Raw genomic sequence first — 16,162 nt, forward strand, 5'->3', positions numbered from 1 at the left:
GCTTAGCTTAGCGTAAAGACTGGAGTCAGGGGAAAGCCGTCGTTTCCACGAGCCATTTGTTTTTGGAGCACAAAACACATTGTCATGTTTAAATTTCAGTTTGTGTGAGTACATGAGATACTAAGAGTTTGCAGCCTTCCAGGTGATATTCAGAGCACACTTTTAACTGTGTTAGCCAGTATTTATGCTAAGCTAATTGCCTCGCTAGCCCCCGCTGCATGCGGATCCCAGAGATATATAAGAGGGTTATTTTTCTGCATTGTGGACATTGTTTTTTTTCCTCTTTCGCACCAGACGTTGTTGCAGCAAACAGGAAGTTCAACTCCAAAACAAAACCTTTAGTACCATTCCTCATGAATTTTGAAATATATTAACCTTGGCTGATCTTGTTTTGACAAAACAAAGCAATGAAATAAGTTTCCTTCGGCAGACGGAAGCTTGTGAGCCGGGCCGTAGCTCCCAGCATACGGGTCTGTGGTAGCAGGGGATGAGCACCCTGTGAGAGTCTCAGACAGCCGGTACACATTCAATTCACGACCGCCAGATTTCCCTCAAAAGTCTCAACTAAAAATAAGCTCTCAATCACATCGATGGAGGTTCAAATGAACGTGAGATGACACTTGACTGAGGTAACCGTTTATGGGTGTGAAAGGGAAGAGGTTATTGTGGGATGTTTTAAGACAGCATGTGTAGGACAGGGAGGTGAAAGGAGGCCGTGTCCCGTCCAGAGACGGGTTTAATAAGTTCAACACCAAATCTATTTTAAATCTAGTTTGATGTTTTTCTCTTCAGTTGTTGTTTGCTGCCACTTTGGAGCTTAAACCAGTCTTTAGCTTTCTTTCATGTTGTTCTCTTTCTCTCTTGGGTTTGAGTCATTTTGAACTGACCTGAGTTACTCTTTATTTTGTTTTTTTAATTTTTTTAATGGTAGCCTTTAACGGCTTGACAGGGTCAACTCAGTCATGCAGATACATAAAACACAAATTAAAATAACCAGCGGGTCCGATGGCAGGCGGCGTGTTGGCCTCAGTGAGGGGTGCTAACAAGCTTCTCTTCTCTTTTTGTGTGACCCCCCCCCCCCCCCCCCCAGTCATCTGGAGTCGGATCGCAGCGCCCTGAAGAGGAGGGAGTGGGAGAGGAGGAACCAGGAGGTCCAACAGGATGAAGACCTGTTCTCAACCGGATTCAACCTATTCGGAGAACCTTACAAAGTAAGAGAGGTTGATTGATTAATAGCTTATAAATAGATCATTTACACTACACAATTTTAGGAATAAGCTTGTTTGCTTTCTCTGTAACGTTTCTAAAGAAATATATACTACAAAAAACAACAGTATATATTATGAACAGTACTAATTATTTTAAAACATTGTTCCGTTGCATAATTCATTATTAATGAGAAACAGCGGGTTGATTATTTAGTTTTAGATGGGTTGGTGCTCTGGTGATTTTGGAGTATACCATGTGAGCGTTATAGTTTCCTACACTTCCATAATAAGGCCCCATTAGACAGGGTGCGTAGCTCCAGGGGAGTTGGGGTATTAGGGCAATAATGAAGCCCCAATCACCTGTTTTACATCACATGCTCTGGCCATCCTGTCATATACATCCAGACGTCCTTGTATCTCTTCCTCTCCTTCTACTTTTTTATTTTTTCTATCAGCCATTTGACTTTAGTTGGAAAATATTAATCTCATAGACTGATCAAATCATTTAACCAATACTTTATTAGAAAGGTCAACTGAAAAGTGAGTATTCTCTCTTTGCTCGGCTACTAAGTTTCTGTATCTCTGTGGGAGGAGAGCGGTCATACCTGACACCAGAATCGGATTCGGGGGGGAAACTGGAGAGAATTAACAACGTCTTCATCATCAAGGAGGTGCCCCTCTCCTTCATATCAGCCGCTCTTTTCATTTTAGCCTCAAAGGGGAAACAATATTGCCCTATGCAAGCAAGCCGTTTAAAATGTTATTGCTACCCAACAATTACCCAAACATGTTTTGCTGACCCATGACCCAGTTTCTTTAGCGTACGCTTAAGCCGATGATGGAAAATGGATGTTCACAGGCTATTGGGGTTTCTTCCTCTCCTGGGGCCGGTAGATTTACTTCCTCGAGCATGAGGCAGTGGGCCTTTCCGTTCTGAGGCACTCGAGGGTACCATCGTTTTATTTCTTCCCCCGAGCTGTAAGTGAACCCGCCATGCATGAAGTCCACGGCCCCTCTGCCGGCCCTGTGTATACAATTGATTTTGGTTTGTTAACTCTCATTTGCCGCCGTCGGGCACTTCAACGCTCAGTTATGCCGCGAATCACATCGACCTTGGGATGGACTGGTGTTGAATCTCGACAGTGTTTAACGGCTGTTGTGTCTGAACGCAGAGGACACGGGGGGCTTCTGGCTGAGACGCTGCTCGGGCGTCAGCGGCACACGAGAGCTTGTTCGCTCGCATAATGAATCTAATCCAAGGTGCCTCCACGCTCCAACTAATTGTTTCCTACTAATGAATGGTGCTGAGGTTAGGTCAAGATGTGTGTGTGTGTGTGTGTGTGTGTGAGGGCAGGCTGGACCTTTGGAGGTTAGATTATTACAGTGATAGAAGCAAAATACCTTTTTTTCTTTATTTAAGCATTAAATTAAGCAAGTGCTGGACAAATACACTGTGCACTTTGCTAGCTTCCAACAAAATTTGGAGGCTAACAAAATGAAAAGTGTGGAGGGCTGCTAGCCAAACACACCGCCCCCCCCCCCCTGTTAGCTGCTAGCAGAACCCACCATCTACACCAGCGGTGGCCACTTTTACAGCTCGCAAGCGCGAAACAAGTGGATATAAAAAAACATGGTCAGGAGGGAACCGTCTCAACCATTCGGCACATTCTTGTTCTACCTTACTGGACGACTCGCACTGATTGGAGTCGGCCCGGGTTGCTTTGGAATGAAAGTAAATGCGTCCGTTAGTAAGCAAGGATTGCTGATTAGCATTAGTTTTCCTTTAACTCCCGCGGCCGATCGCGCACGTGTGACGTGACATGATTTTGGGTCGACCCCCACTTCATCTACACCATTAGCTGCCAAACGAGGCCACCGTCTATGCCGTTAGCTGCTAGGTTCACCCTTACTCACTTAGACGGACGGAAGCAAAGTTGCAGACAGCGCTCGAGATTTTCAAGGCTTCCCGTGTGTCAGACTCTTTCAGTGGGCCGCTGTGCTGAGGATTTCTACGTCCTTCTTCAATTCAAAAGTGAAGTATCACTCACAAATGTAAACTGAATTCAAACAGAACTGACTGCATGGTTCGTAAATGGTTGATGCTGTAGTTACGGTTGCCAACTCTCCCAACCCCAAATCAGGGACACTTTCGCGGGCTGCCAGGGGGGGTGCTAGCGGTCGGGGGGGGGTGGGAGGGGGGCGCGGGGGTGCTAGCGGTCGCGGGGGCCGGCTTGCACAATGAGCAGCGCACAACTTCACAACAACCGGGAGTTTTTCGCGCGTCATTGACTCAGCAGGCTGTGATTGGAAATCGGGACTGGAGCTGTCCCGGCCGGGACAAATCAAAATTGCCCATAATTCGGGATGTCCCGGGTAATACGGGACGGTTGGCAACCCTACCTGTAGTGTTCAACAGTCCGCTTCTACCTGACCACTCTTTTTTACCCACACATTTGCCACCATAACAATGTTTTCATTTCTTAATTTATTTTTTCATCTCAGGGTGTTGCTTTACCGGGTCCTGTACATGCTCACTGCACTTTCTCTTGAGTGGAATTGCTCACTGAACTTACTCAACTGCTCCTCCTTTAAAGATTTGTATCAGCCCCTTTCCATTATCACGTAGGACTTTACAGAATGGTGTTATCATGCTTGGTCCCTCTCTCGTTTGTCTGTTCACCTCTCTCTCTCTCTCTCTCTCTCTCTGTATCCACGGCGTGTCCGTCACTCTCCTCACTCGTTCAGTCATTCCGTCTCTCTCTCTACAGTGTTCATTCTCTCTGTCAGCTATTAGCTAATCCCTCTTCTAATCCTGTTAAAGAGCGTTATGCTGTTAGCAGCTATTTGGGATGATCTATTTACACACACATACACACACACACACTTATAGGTATTCATCCTCTCCTCCTCTGTTTTCCATTTTGCCTCTTTGTAAATGTGTTTTCTGTTCCTCTTCAGCCACCAGATCTTTTATTCATGAGCACAAGATGGAGAAGAGATAAGCTAATTTATTCACAGCTAACTTTGGCTCGCCACGGTGTGGAGTGTTTGTGTGTGTGTGTATATGTGTGCACGCAAATGCTGACATGACATCTGTTGAGATTATTTTAAAGCGATTCTCTCCTCTCTTATGAAAAGCCCTGTGTCTTTTTGTTTTCCTTCTGCTTTATTAGAAGGTAGAAATGAGGATAAAGTAAGACATGGTGTAGGAGATGAATGCTGCTTTCAGCCATATTGATTTGACTTGAGGTTTAAAGTGTGTGTCCTCACGGAACTTTTACCTGGTGTTTCGTTCTGATTTAGTAATCTAATAGTTACCGAGATCTGAAATCTATGTCCAACATAAGGGTTATCCGCCGATATCTTAATCATTTCAGGTTGTCGTCTACCAAACAGAAAGAGTGTGAGTGGGAAGGAGAATTATTAGTAAGAGCTTCAAAAGCATATTAAGTCTGAAATGAGGAGAATCATCTCGCTATTCATTTCAAGTTATTGCTCAGCCACGAGATGGTCCTGTGAATTGTGTCCGTAAATTTGAGAAAAACACAACCCCCCAAATTATTTCAGCCAGATGCAGTTAATGAAACGTATATGGGGGGGGGTGTTTCTTTAGTTGTACCGGTCAACACTTTTCTCCTCCGGTTTCATGTTTGACAGGGTAGGGGTAGGGGTTAGTAGTGGATGCTGTGTCAGACAGCTCGCCCGTATGGACGGATCCATCAATCAACCCACTCAAAAAGTTCTGTACAGTAAAACTCCAGAGCCAAGTTTCAAATGGATCTGATTCAGTAGTCGTCTGCGATGCATGAGGAAATGTCACGATTAAATTATAGGCTGCAGATCTTGAATAATTTAGACTCGGCCCATGATTAATATATTGCCTTCACTTATTTGTCACTGAGGTAGAAAAGGAATGTCAAAGAACAGAGGATGATAATCTGTCGCTCTTCACTTCTCCCTCCTCTTCCATAGCCTTTTTTAAATGTATTTTTTGGGAGAATTCGTTCCAAATATAGACAGAGTGAAACCCCCCCCCCCCCCCCCCCGCTGACTGCCCTTGTGCTTTTTCCAAAACGTGCAGCTCCATCATTAATGAAGCTGTCAGTGGGCGACACTAAAGGAACACTCGAGCTATTCTGAGGAACATGTTGGCGTTGGCGCAGCTGAAGGTGCCACTTCGCTGTACATCAGTGCTGTCCTCCAAGCCATGATTGCTGGAGAATGTGGGGTCAGGCTAATAATGATTCCTGCCCCATTCGTATTAGTGCAGCAGCCCAGGACGATACCCTCTTAAGAGTGGCATGTGTTCCAATTAATCATCTAGTCCTGATGTCTGGTCAGTGGTGACCCCATCCGTCTCTCCGGTTGAATAAAGAGGGCTTTTCATCAAGCCTGAAGAGAAAGAAATTTAAAGACTTAATTAATGTTCCTCTCTCTCTCTCCCCCTTCTTCTTCATTCTTGTCTTTTTTTCTTCGTTGCAGACTAATAAAGGTGACGCGCTGGCCAGTCGCGTCCAGAACACGCTGGGTTCCTACGAGGAAATGAAAGACCTGTTAACCAGCCACTCTAACCAGAGCCACTTGGTGGGAATCCCCAAAGGCAGCAACAACCTGCAGACTCCGACCCCGTCCGCCGCGGAGAGGCCCGCCGCGGAGTGCCAGCTTTTCAACGAGGACCCGAGAGGAGGAGCCGCAGGAGGACGAGGGGCAGAGGGAGGCGGCGACAAGAGGACGGCAAACCCATCTTCCTCATCTTCAACTTCTATGCAGCCGCCCGCCACGGCCGCGTCAGCCACCTGCACCACGGGAATCCCCCATCAGAACTCGAAAAAGAGCTCCGTGGACTGGTCTAGGGCCGGCCACGGGCCAGGCGCCCAAGGGGGAAGCGTGGTTCAGGGGATGGGGCCAATCACGCCGGCCGCAAGTGGAAGAGGGAAAATGTCCCTGCTGGAGGAGCAGCAGATGCAACGGCACGACGAGCTGTTCATCTCACTCAAAGATGAACTCGGTCTCAAAGGCGACTCAAGTCCTTCTTCCTCCACTTCGTCCTCCTCTTCCTTATCTTCCTCAGGGAGAAGGCACTCTTCACTCCCCTCAAAAAACCTTCCTCTTCCAGGTACGTCCCACACTGAAGGGTTTCAAAGGAATAAGTTGGACACGACGCGTTCATTTTCTGTATGCTATCTGTATAAACAGCAGCTAGTTAGCTTAGCATAACAGGAAACAGTCAGGTTGGTTCTCTTCAGAGCGGGCTGTCTCTATGTCAAGTCTTGCACAATGAGAAGCACAGAAAAAACTCAACAAACTCGTGGCACGCAGCTCCATTCAAATGGGTTGAATCCACTGTCCATTGCAAATTAAAACTACGCGACCAAGAACATATATTTCCATTCTAATTGAGTCTTTATGATGACAATCTAAACAACATGACATGCCGTCTTGTCTCTTCATCTCTTCCAAAAACTATAACTGTGTTGTTTACTTAAAACTGGCACATGCTGCTTCATGGGTTTTGATATTCATGGGTAAATATTTGTATGGGATGGAGCCAAGAGTGCTGATGAATCATTTTAATGTCAAACAGACTCCATCACCTTTTGAACATCTGCATACGATGATGAACCGCATCTTTCAGTTGATCTCCAACCACATCATTTACTTTCATTGTTTGATTGGTTCATCCATCTGGGAGAGGTAGTTTTGTTTAATTCCGACAGCACACAGCACAGTAAGATATTTTATTTTTATATTTTTTACTTTTTCTCTCTTTCCGTTCTCTTTCGCAGATGGTGGCAATTTCCGATCGTCCGCCATGGACGGAGCCCATTTCAAGTCTTCCAGTAACACGGAAAACTGTGGACATTTTAAATCCTCACCATATGAAAACGAGGCCGGGTCCCACCTCTCGATGTCCTCTTCCCCGCTGGCTTCCACGTCGGTTCTGACCACGCCCACCCCTGGTCTAACCACTCCCACGTCTGGGCTGACCACCCCCACCTTCCCACCCGGTAGCCTGTCGGGGAAGCCATACGCCATTCAGCAGAAGCCGACGGCGTACGTCCGCCCAATGGATGGCCAGGACCAGGTGCCGAGTGACTCGCCCCAGCTTAAGCCCCCCCTGGTGGCCACGGAGGGGTTCAACAACAACAGTCAGGCCTACGGAGGAAATACTGGGAACGCCAAGAATAAACTACCCAAACTGAGTCTCAGCCACACAGGGGAGGTAGGAACCACCGTTACTAGCCCTCAGTGCTGTAACGATGCCATTACGTCTCATATCATCTACTGTCACAAATAACAGTCCAAGAACAAAAATCTTTTGGTAACCTACTTATGTACATTTCCTTAGTGCGCTCTGTGCTAAATATTGTCCAAACCACGCAGTAATCCCAAGCAAAAAGGAGTGCAGCTCCTTCAGTCTCAATTTAAAACTCAACCAATTCAATAAATAGGGCCCAAATAAGAATCTTTCCAGAAACCTGTAGAAAACTGTAGAACCATTACTCAGATTGAAAAATATATGGTAAATAAAAACGTCTTTAGTCTTGCTAACTACACCCCCCTTGCTTTTCATCACCGTATTGCTCCCGTGTCATGCCATGATGCTTCTGCATATCTTGCAATTGACACACTTTTTTTGATTTATTTAGTGTGAAATCCTCCCACGCTTTGGATGACTTATGCTTTGCTGTTAACATATTTCACCTTTGGCGACAAAATAGCGTGACACTGTAGCACGATAGCCTATCAGCGTTGAAATGCTCCCCGTCCTGCAGACAGCGCCCCCCCCGAGCCGTACATCCTCAGGCTTATATTGGGACCGGTCCAGGAAAGACCTCGCACTTTTAATAAACAGCATCTGGGCCTTTTTTACAACACCCCATCACTGCACTGAATATAGTACATTATAGTGTAGGGCGATTGTATTGTTTATATTCTAGTAATATTACAGGAAGTTTGCTCAATCACAACATGTGTTTGGCTCTTAAAAGAGTCGTTTGGATGTGCTTGAACGCACGCTGTCAGTTCCCTCGGAGGAGAAGTATGACGTGATGGCCGGTCCCCGATCCGAGCCGACCAGCTATCCTATCGTATATGGTATGACTTCCATGGGCGATGCAAACCGTTTCAGGGTGATAAGCCACGCCTGTTGAACATGAATTGACCAGATTTGACCTCCCGAGAGCCCATGCGGCACGTTTGGAACGCAGCATCAGGTCGTACTGATTCCTCTGCCTCTTAGCCATGTGTCTGAGAACAACGCTACGGGTCTCTCCGCTGGCCTTTCCTCTAACGCCGCTGCACTCGACGTTTTGTACTCAAACATCTCTGCGACTAATTGAGTGGCGTAATAGTCGTGCGACACAACAAATCAATATTGAAATTGGTCGCCAACTTTTTTAAATAATCAAATTTGATGCATTTTCATCGATTCGTTGTTGGAGCCCCACTCGATTAGGAAGCACATCGACAGCATATGAAGCTTAACATGATGACCCAACGAAGTGACCCACAAAGCGCACAGTCAGACAGCCATAGACATACACAGACTCTCATGTCAATGTTGCTGCCGTCCTCTCGCACCCGAGGGGATACAGTGACTTGGTGCGATGGGGGTAAATAACAGCAGCCTTCGCCATCGGTAGTTGACTTGTGTAACAGTGGCACAAGCTGCCTTTGTAACTACTCACAGATATCATGGAGAATATTCACACATTCAGCTGATTGAAATGTCAAATGAATGTCAACAATCCCTAACTCCTTCACACGCACACACACACACACACACACACACACACACACACACACACACTTACTTAACTCTCTCTCCGTCACACTTCCCCTTTTAAAATGGCAAGAAACACCAGGCTTGGTGATGTGTGTGTCCGTGTGCAAATGTGTGTGGTTGACAGCCAAGTAGTCATCCATATCGAGCAAGCCAGCTGTTCCTGTGCTTTGATAGAGCTTGTGTGTGTGTGTGTTTGTGTGTGTGAGTGTGTATATGCAGCACTCCAAATGAGCCCGAGATGGAGCTTTGAGCATATGGCACTGGGAAGGAGGAAGCAAAAAGGGAATTAAAATCTACTTTACTTTCAACACTTTCTTGTGGAGGGGTGAGAACGAGAGTAAGTACATTCATGGCCGTGAGTGGTTTTTCTCTCACTTTGTTTTCACCCACACACCAAGGATGCTGCCGCTATCGGCCTGCTCACCGTTTAGTTCTCCACTCCTCTCATATTTATTTTCCGGGGAGAGAATTTATTGGAAGGAAAATGCAAACTGGATGTAGGAAACGAGGGGGGGGAGGAGGAGAGGGATGTGAGAGACGAAGGGGGGCGACTGATGATAAGAAACGTAAGGGGGCAAGGAGCGGAGAACAAGGAGGGATACAGGGAGACAATGAGCGACTGATTACAGCACCTTATCATCCCTGTGTTTGTTCTGGGGAGGCGAGTTATTGGACGCCTTCAAACAGGGAAAGCAGAGGACAAAACAGAACACTTGGAGAGTCCTGACCCTCATTTTGGTGTCAACAGTATCGGGGGTAACACCATGGGGGGCCGGGGGGGAGCGCCAGATGCTCCTCGATACTGTATCATCAAAATACTTATGGCACAATATGACATTTATTTATTACCCTTTTGCAACTGCAAATTTTCTTTTTTTTTATCTAATAAAATGCAGTTTTGAGTGAGACCGTTATGTTATGTTTGGATGAAGAGCTCATCATTTCCTAATATCGTGTCCAGGTGAAACAACTCCACGGTTTTACTATCACATGTGATTACATCATGATAGCTTTATTATTTGCTTTCTTTCCTACTCACTAAACACATGGAACAAAGCAAGAGATTTAACTACACACACCCACACACACTTTTTTGTCTTAATGCATGACACCTCATATAACCACAGTTGATGGGTTAACTCCGATATCCCTAGTTACATTATTATTATTATGTAATAAAAGTTCAATACTCAGTGTTTGTGTATTTGCCCAATATTACCACATTAAATATATATCTGACATTGATTTTTATCCCTCGGTAACAGTGGTCAGACTAATCACGCCAAGCCCATCTGTGCCATTGAGTTCCTATTTAATGGTTATCAACTCGGCCCAGGTGCAATAAATGTACCCACTGTGTGGCTCACAGCAATGCTGCGAATGATCAGTATTTTTCCAAGTGCGTGTCAAAGAGTGTGTGTGTGTGTGTGCAACAAGACCCTAAACTGCTGTGGAAGCCATCTGATAGCATTATAGAATTATTGATCTGAGCCCGTTACTCCCAGAGTGTCTGTGTGTGCGCGTGTGTGTGTGTGTGTGTGTGTGTGTGTGTGTGTGTGTGTGTGTGTGTGTGTGTGTAAGGGAGAAAGAGAGCGAGCAATAACACTACAGATCGTTTCCCAACAGTTACAGTAGGCTAAAATGTACTGGACAAGCACACACACACACACACACACACGCATGCTTTTACCGTGGAACCTTATCTATGATGTTTAGCTGTGTCTTTTGCATATTCACCCACACGTACCAGCGCGAGTTCTGACATCAACACCAGTTAGAATCCAGTTGGCCTCCTGCATGAGGCTCCCGTGTGATGCGAGAGCTTTTTCCTCCGATTCAAGAGGAAAGCTAACCTTGGATGACGTGTTGTGAACAGGCACTAATGAACCTAATGAACTTGACCTTGGAGGGGAAGGGGGCACTAGCGATAAACAAGATAAAAACATTCTGAATTTAATTAGTAATTATATTATATTATAATATTCACATTTCATGTAAAAATAGCCATTAACCTGGGTGTGACATAATTTAAAAGGCTTATAGATTACTTCTATTTCAACAGGGGTTATCTTATCTTTTTATCTGATCATGAAGAAGAATCAGAAGCGCTTTGAGCTGCTCCTGCTGACAGCCACTTGCCTCTGCTGCCCCCTCACTCCGGTGGAGTGGATAAACGTGTGTGTCTGCCAGCAGAGAGGGGGGTAAACACCCAGGTGACAGGTGACACTTGCAACAGCGCTGTGACAACTTTCATTTACATGGCTCGGAGTACGGAGCCGCTGTAATTTCACGCCGATTTGAGGGCTTGCCGTGCTGGGCCCTTTTTTTTTTTCTTCTTCTTCTTCTTTTTCTTCAACCCGCTGCTAATGTGGCGGTAAATAAGAAGCAGGGTAGACTGAGACCTCCGCTAGGTAATCGCCGCGAGGCCGACCGTCAGCCAAATCAATTCCGCTCTCAGAGAAAGCCTCTGCTGCCACCTCCTCGCCTGAGGAGGGCTGGCCTTCAGTGCACTGTGACACGCTGGCGTTTATCGGCTTGCGGAAGCGGGCGTCGGCCGGAGCAGAATTCAGATGGACCCCGCTGCGCAAATCATTGAGCGCTGTCGATGGCGGGCCTCCCTCCTCGGCAGCGGGTGAGACGCAAAAGAGGACGCCACATTTACCAGGTCCGCTTGAAACCTCAGTGATCAGGGCTTATTGAAACGCGCTTTTTTTGTATGTTTCTTTTGCTCCTACCCCAAAAGATCAAAGACAGACGCGTTCAGGTTTTTGAAATGAACCGGCCGATCCCGCTCGCTTTGAGACCCTCTCGCAAAGTGCAAATAGAGTAAACCTGTCACCCGGAGTGGCCTGTTGGGTGGTGCCAAGACGATGTCGTATGCTAATTTGCGCATTCCATTTGCCACATCGGGCATTGATGAGTTTGATGAACTGGAGCCAATTAGAGTCAACATGAGTCCTGTTCACGTCTCTGCAGCATGAAACCTTTTAGGATTCCCACTGAGCCGGCGATCCGGAGCCTCGGAAGAATTCACTTCACACTGCAGAGGTCTCTGCCTTTTCGTCCATTCCTTACCGTCCCCGTGCAGTCGGATAGCTGTGCGTCCGCGGGGGAATGGCGGTGAGAACGCCGTAGAGAGATGGGTGTGTGTGAAATTACGGCATGTAGAAATACCTCTTCCGAGGAAATAAAAGAAGAGGCGAGAGAGCGCAGCAACGGGAATGTTCTCATTTCCACAAGAACTAGAAGAGAGTTGTGAGGGGCCTGCCAATGCAGCAAACAGCTGGCAGCATTTGCATAATACCCATCAGGCCTCTCTTTCCCTCCGGCTGCTTGTCAACTCACGACCGAGACGTAACATGAATGTACACACACACACATACACACACACACACACACACACACACAACGCTGCATTTCTATAGACAGCAGGTATCTCTGATAGCGTATGAAGGTCCCTGTAAAGTCCGCTTATTGCCTCCACAGAGACACACAGGGCGATGAAATGATAATTCTTACACGACGAGGATTAAATGATCATAAAATGGCCTTCTAGAAACCAAAATAGTACACACCAAGGAATCAAAATCAGTGCAGGGCTGCTGGGGTGTCTAGCTGAAATGTGTCCAAGGTACATCGCTCCGTTTCCTTTCACACCTCAGAGAGCGCACATACGAGCGCGGAGGATTTTATGATTGCGGCCGCCACGCCGCCTAGAAGACGACGTGATTGGAGGCCCCCGAGGATTACCATTACATCTCTTTCGGCTCGGATTAGCCGCATGATGAGTATCGATCTCTGCCGCCACTTTAGGAGGCCGGCCGTGTTCATTGCCGGCCCTCCAGAGTGCCCCCATGTCCGCCCCCTCCCTCCCTCCCTCCACTTCACGTATGACAGCTAAAAGCTGGCCGGCTGGACTTTTAAATGTTCCGGGCCACGCAGCGAGGTCGGAGGTTCCAGGCCGGGGGGGCGGCGCCTGCTGATAGCCGACGGCGGGGGTCGCTGCTGTCAATCACCCCCGCCGGCTGCAGCAGCGTGTAGCCTGTGTCCTTGCATCGCGCTGTCGAGGGTTTGCTTCATGGTTCCAATCCGGAGTGGTCTGTGACATTGGAATAAAAGAGGTATGAGCAGTGGAGGAAGAGGTATCCAGAAGGAAATGAATTAAACTATTTCAGCCAAATGCACTTAAAACAGTGAAAGTATGTGCAGGATGGCTCCTTCTAAAATAAGTTCTTTTTATTGACTGATCTTTTGGCCGACCTTGTGATTGACAGGTTACTACCGTCTTTACCTCACTCCGGTGAGGTGTCCTAATATGGTCACTTCTGTTTACCGGTTTCAAAACATCAGCCCACAAAGCAAAGGATGACATCATCTCCTCTTCGTCCGATTTTTGAATGCAGTCTCTGGTTCGTACATCAGAACTCCACCTGGTTGGGCCTCTGTCTTCAAAAGCTCCATTCCTAAGAGCATCATGGCCAACGTTAAGCCAATCAAAGTTGTGTCAAAATCAATTACGAATCCCGTAATGACCACGGTACTGATATGGGATTGATGGCGCAGCGCGGCTTTAACGCAGTGACATTTATTCTCCGGGAAGCTCATTCTACTTAATGCTTCTACTTCTCCACCAGTAAAATATAATGAATAACAAGGCAACTTCATCTTGGACGATAAAAAAAGAGGTATCAGACTATTCCATAACGGCTCATGTCTGGCGACCATAAAAATATGGTAATAAAAATCTTTATTACTCTTGGCGGTACCAAACAATACACGGTGAACCCCTACTGCTCGCTCTTTAGTATTATTCATTAGGTTCTGACACAGGCCAGTGGCTGTTCCTAACTCTATATACGTCTGTGTGTGTGTGTCGGTGTGTGCGCATATCTGTGTGTGTGTGTGTGTGTGTGCGTGGTAGGGCCTTTTAATAAAAAATGCCCCACTGCGCTCTGCGTTGCCAGTTTGCCAATCAGAGCATAGCCACGATATGCAAATCACAAACACACACACGCACAGGGACGTAAACACACACACACACACACACTGGGGGAGAAGGAGTGTTTTGATCTACCAGGGCCATTACAGACATTTTAAAATCCTATGAATATAAAAAGGAAAGAGAGGGAGACGGATGGTAGCGTGAGGGGGAAGATGAGAGAGACGGGCGAGAGAGCATCGCAGAAGGACAGCAGAAAGAGGGAAGAGAGATAGGAAAGGAGAGGAGAAGTGAGAGGAAACAAGGCTTTCCCTTTTGGCTTTTTGTTTGGTTCTCTTAGTTCTCGGGGAGACGTAACGGGAGAATGCATCACAGAGATTACACCGGAGATAGAGGACTAAACGCCTCCCTCGGTCTCTCACAGCCCATCTCTATTTATTTTCTCTCTTTGTTGGGCGTGTTGTTCCCTGACACCACCGGTGTCTGCCGGCGGGGGGGGGGGGGGAAGTTGGTGCAAAGCCCAAGATGAACGGGAATGCCCGGCACCAGGGAACGGGGCGCGTGATTGGTTAATTGATCCAAAAGGCCTGTTAGAGACGCCTTGCCATGGTGAGCACTGACCTGCTTAGGAAGCGCCAGCGAACAACGGTGACTGGTGGCCGGGTTATTTGGTGGGTGTGATGAATTATTAAATCATCAGCTTATGGGATAATTGTTTGCTCTCATGCGAGAGGAGAGTTTGGTTTTCAAATGCCCCCGTATTGATCTAGACTACTTTCAAATCATCAATTCAAAAATGGGATGATGCGAATGAGGATGAAACAGTAGAAGATGAGAGAAGGATAAGCAGAGGGGATAATAGAGGAGGAGAGAGGAGGAAAGGACAAGACGGGAGAAGAGAGGAGAGGGAGCTAGTGGGCTGATTAAGGGGGAGGAGTGCTATTGAGTAAAAAAAAAAAGGGCCAGTGTTGGATTAGTTTCTCCTCTTAAGAGCTTACGGAGAACCAGCCGGTGTTTTACACCTCAGCTCTTAAGACCCCCAAATCCCCAATTTAGACATAAACTGCATAGAGAGGGAGGAGAGGAAGAAGGGAGGATGAGCGAGAGGAAGTGAAAGGAAAGTGGGGGAGAAGGAGAGAGGAAGTGTAAAGGAGGGTGATAAAACGGGAGGTTTAGTGCTCCCTTAGAGTACATTACACAAGTAATCACACACCTCAAGTGTGTTTGTCCGGAATAAACATCAGAAGAAGAAGAGGTTTGTTAGAGGGCAGTGAGACGTGGGGGGGGGGGATACCTGCCCCTCGGGGGGGTAAACGGGGTGCGTTTGTGTGTCTGCACAGTGTCAAATACTGTAGTGCACAGCTCCCCTCTGAACCTTCACAGGTGTCCCCTGGTTTTACTGCTGCGTGACTATTGGGCCAACGCTGGGCCCCTGTGAGGGTGCTGATGATGTCATTGTGCCGCTTGTTTTAGGATTTTATATTTTGTGATGATATTGCTCTATCAAGGTGTTACTAAGTTCAAATTGACACTGCACTCAGAAGATGATTCTATAAAATGTCACACTATTTGCAGCATAACACAGAACACGTCTAAAGAAAGTATTTGTTTGCATATTGGGTCCAAATCAGTTGGCAACCTCATGTTCTGCCCGCAGAAACCGATATGGAAGGGTCTTAAAATGTATTTCCCTTATGAACAGCAGGGGGCGACTTTGCAGAAAAAAATGTAAATTATGCGAACATCCCTTCTCAGTATCACTCCTTCGGCGTCCTAACATGTATCTAAAACACAAACAAACGGCGATCCAACGACAGCACATCACACCTGAAGAGACAAAAGCGCAGTACCGGTGGCAGACGTCCCACTTGTGGGCCGAATGCTAGTGGCACCCAACTGAAGGACGATTAGCATCATCACAGATTACCTGTTTTGACAGCTAATTACACTTTTACCTACCATGATGTTTCAACCAAGGCCGAGACCCCCCAGGCTGCAAAAAGTGATGTCATTGCTTTTTTGGACAAAGGGGATTCATTCAGTCCTGTGGGAATCATGTAAGTGTGTGTGTGTTGGTGGATAAACACAGAAACGTATAGAGGGACACACACACACACACACACACACACATCTGATGCCCCATTGTACTACCAAGGACCCCTTCACCTTCCACCCGCTGCCCCCCCCCCCCTCCCTCTCAAGAGGCACTTATTTATTTGGTACCCA

The 16,162-nt window shown here is 46.9% G+C and overlaps 1 protein-coding gene across 1 annotated transcript in view; it reads left to right on the forward strand.

Moving 5' to 3' along the window:
* Nucleotides 1–16,162, forward strand: part of aff2 (AF4/FMR2 family, member 2) — a 126,998-nt gene that overhangs the window by 26,937 nt on the left and 83,899 nt on the right. Inside the window, exons 2-4 of the mRNA XM_037460095.2 lie at nucleotides 1,091–1,211; nucleotides 5,691–6,324; nucleotides 6,995–7,431. Of these exons, the coding sequence (XP_037315992.2) occupies nucleotides 1,091–1,211; nucleotides 5,691–6,324; nucleotides 6,995–7,431 (1,192 nt within the window). The remainder of the gene's footprint in view (nucleotides 1–1,090; nucleotides 1,212–5,690; nucleotides 6,325–6,994; nucleotides 7,432–16,162) is intronic.

This window comes from Pungitius pungitius, chromosome 2 (genome assembly GCF_949316345.1).
Source record: "Pungitius pungitius chromosome 2, fPunPun2.1, whole genome shotgun sequence".
Lineage (NCBI taxonomy): Eukaryota > Metazoa > Chordata > Actinopteri > Perciformes > Gasterosteidae > Pungitius > Pungitius pungitius.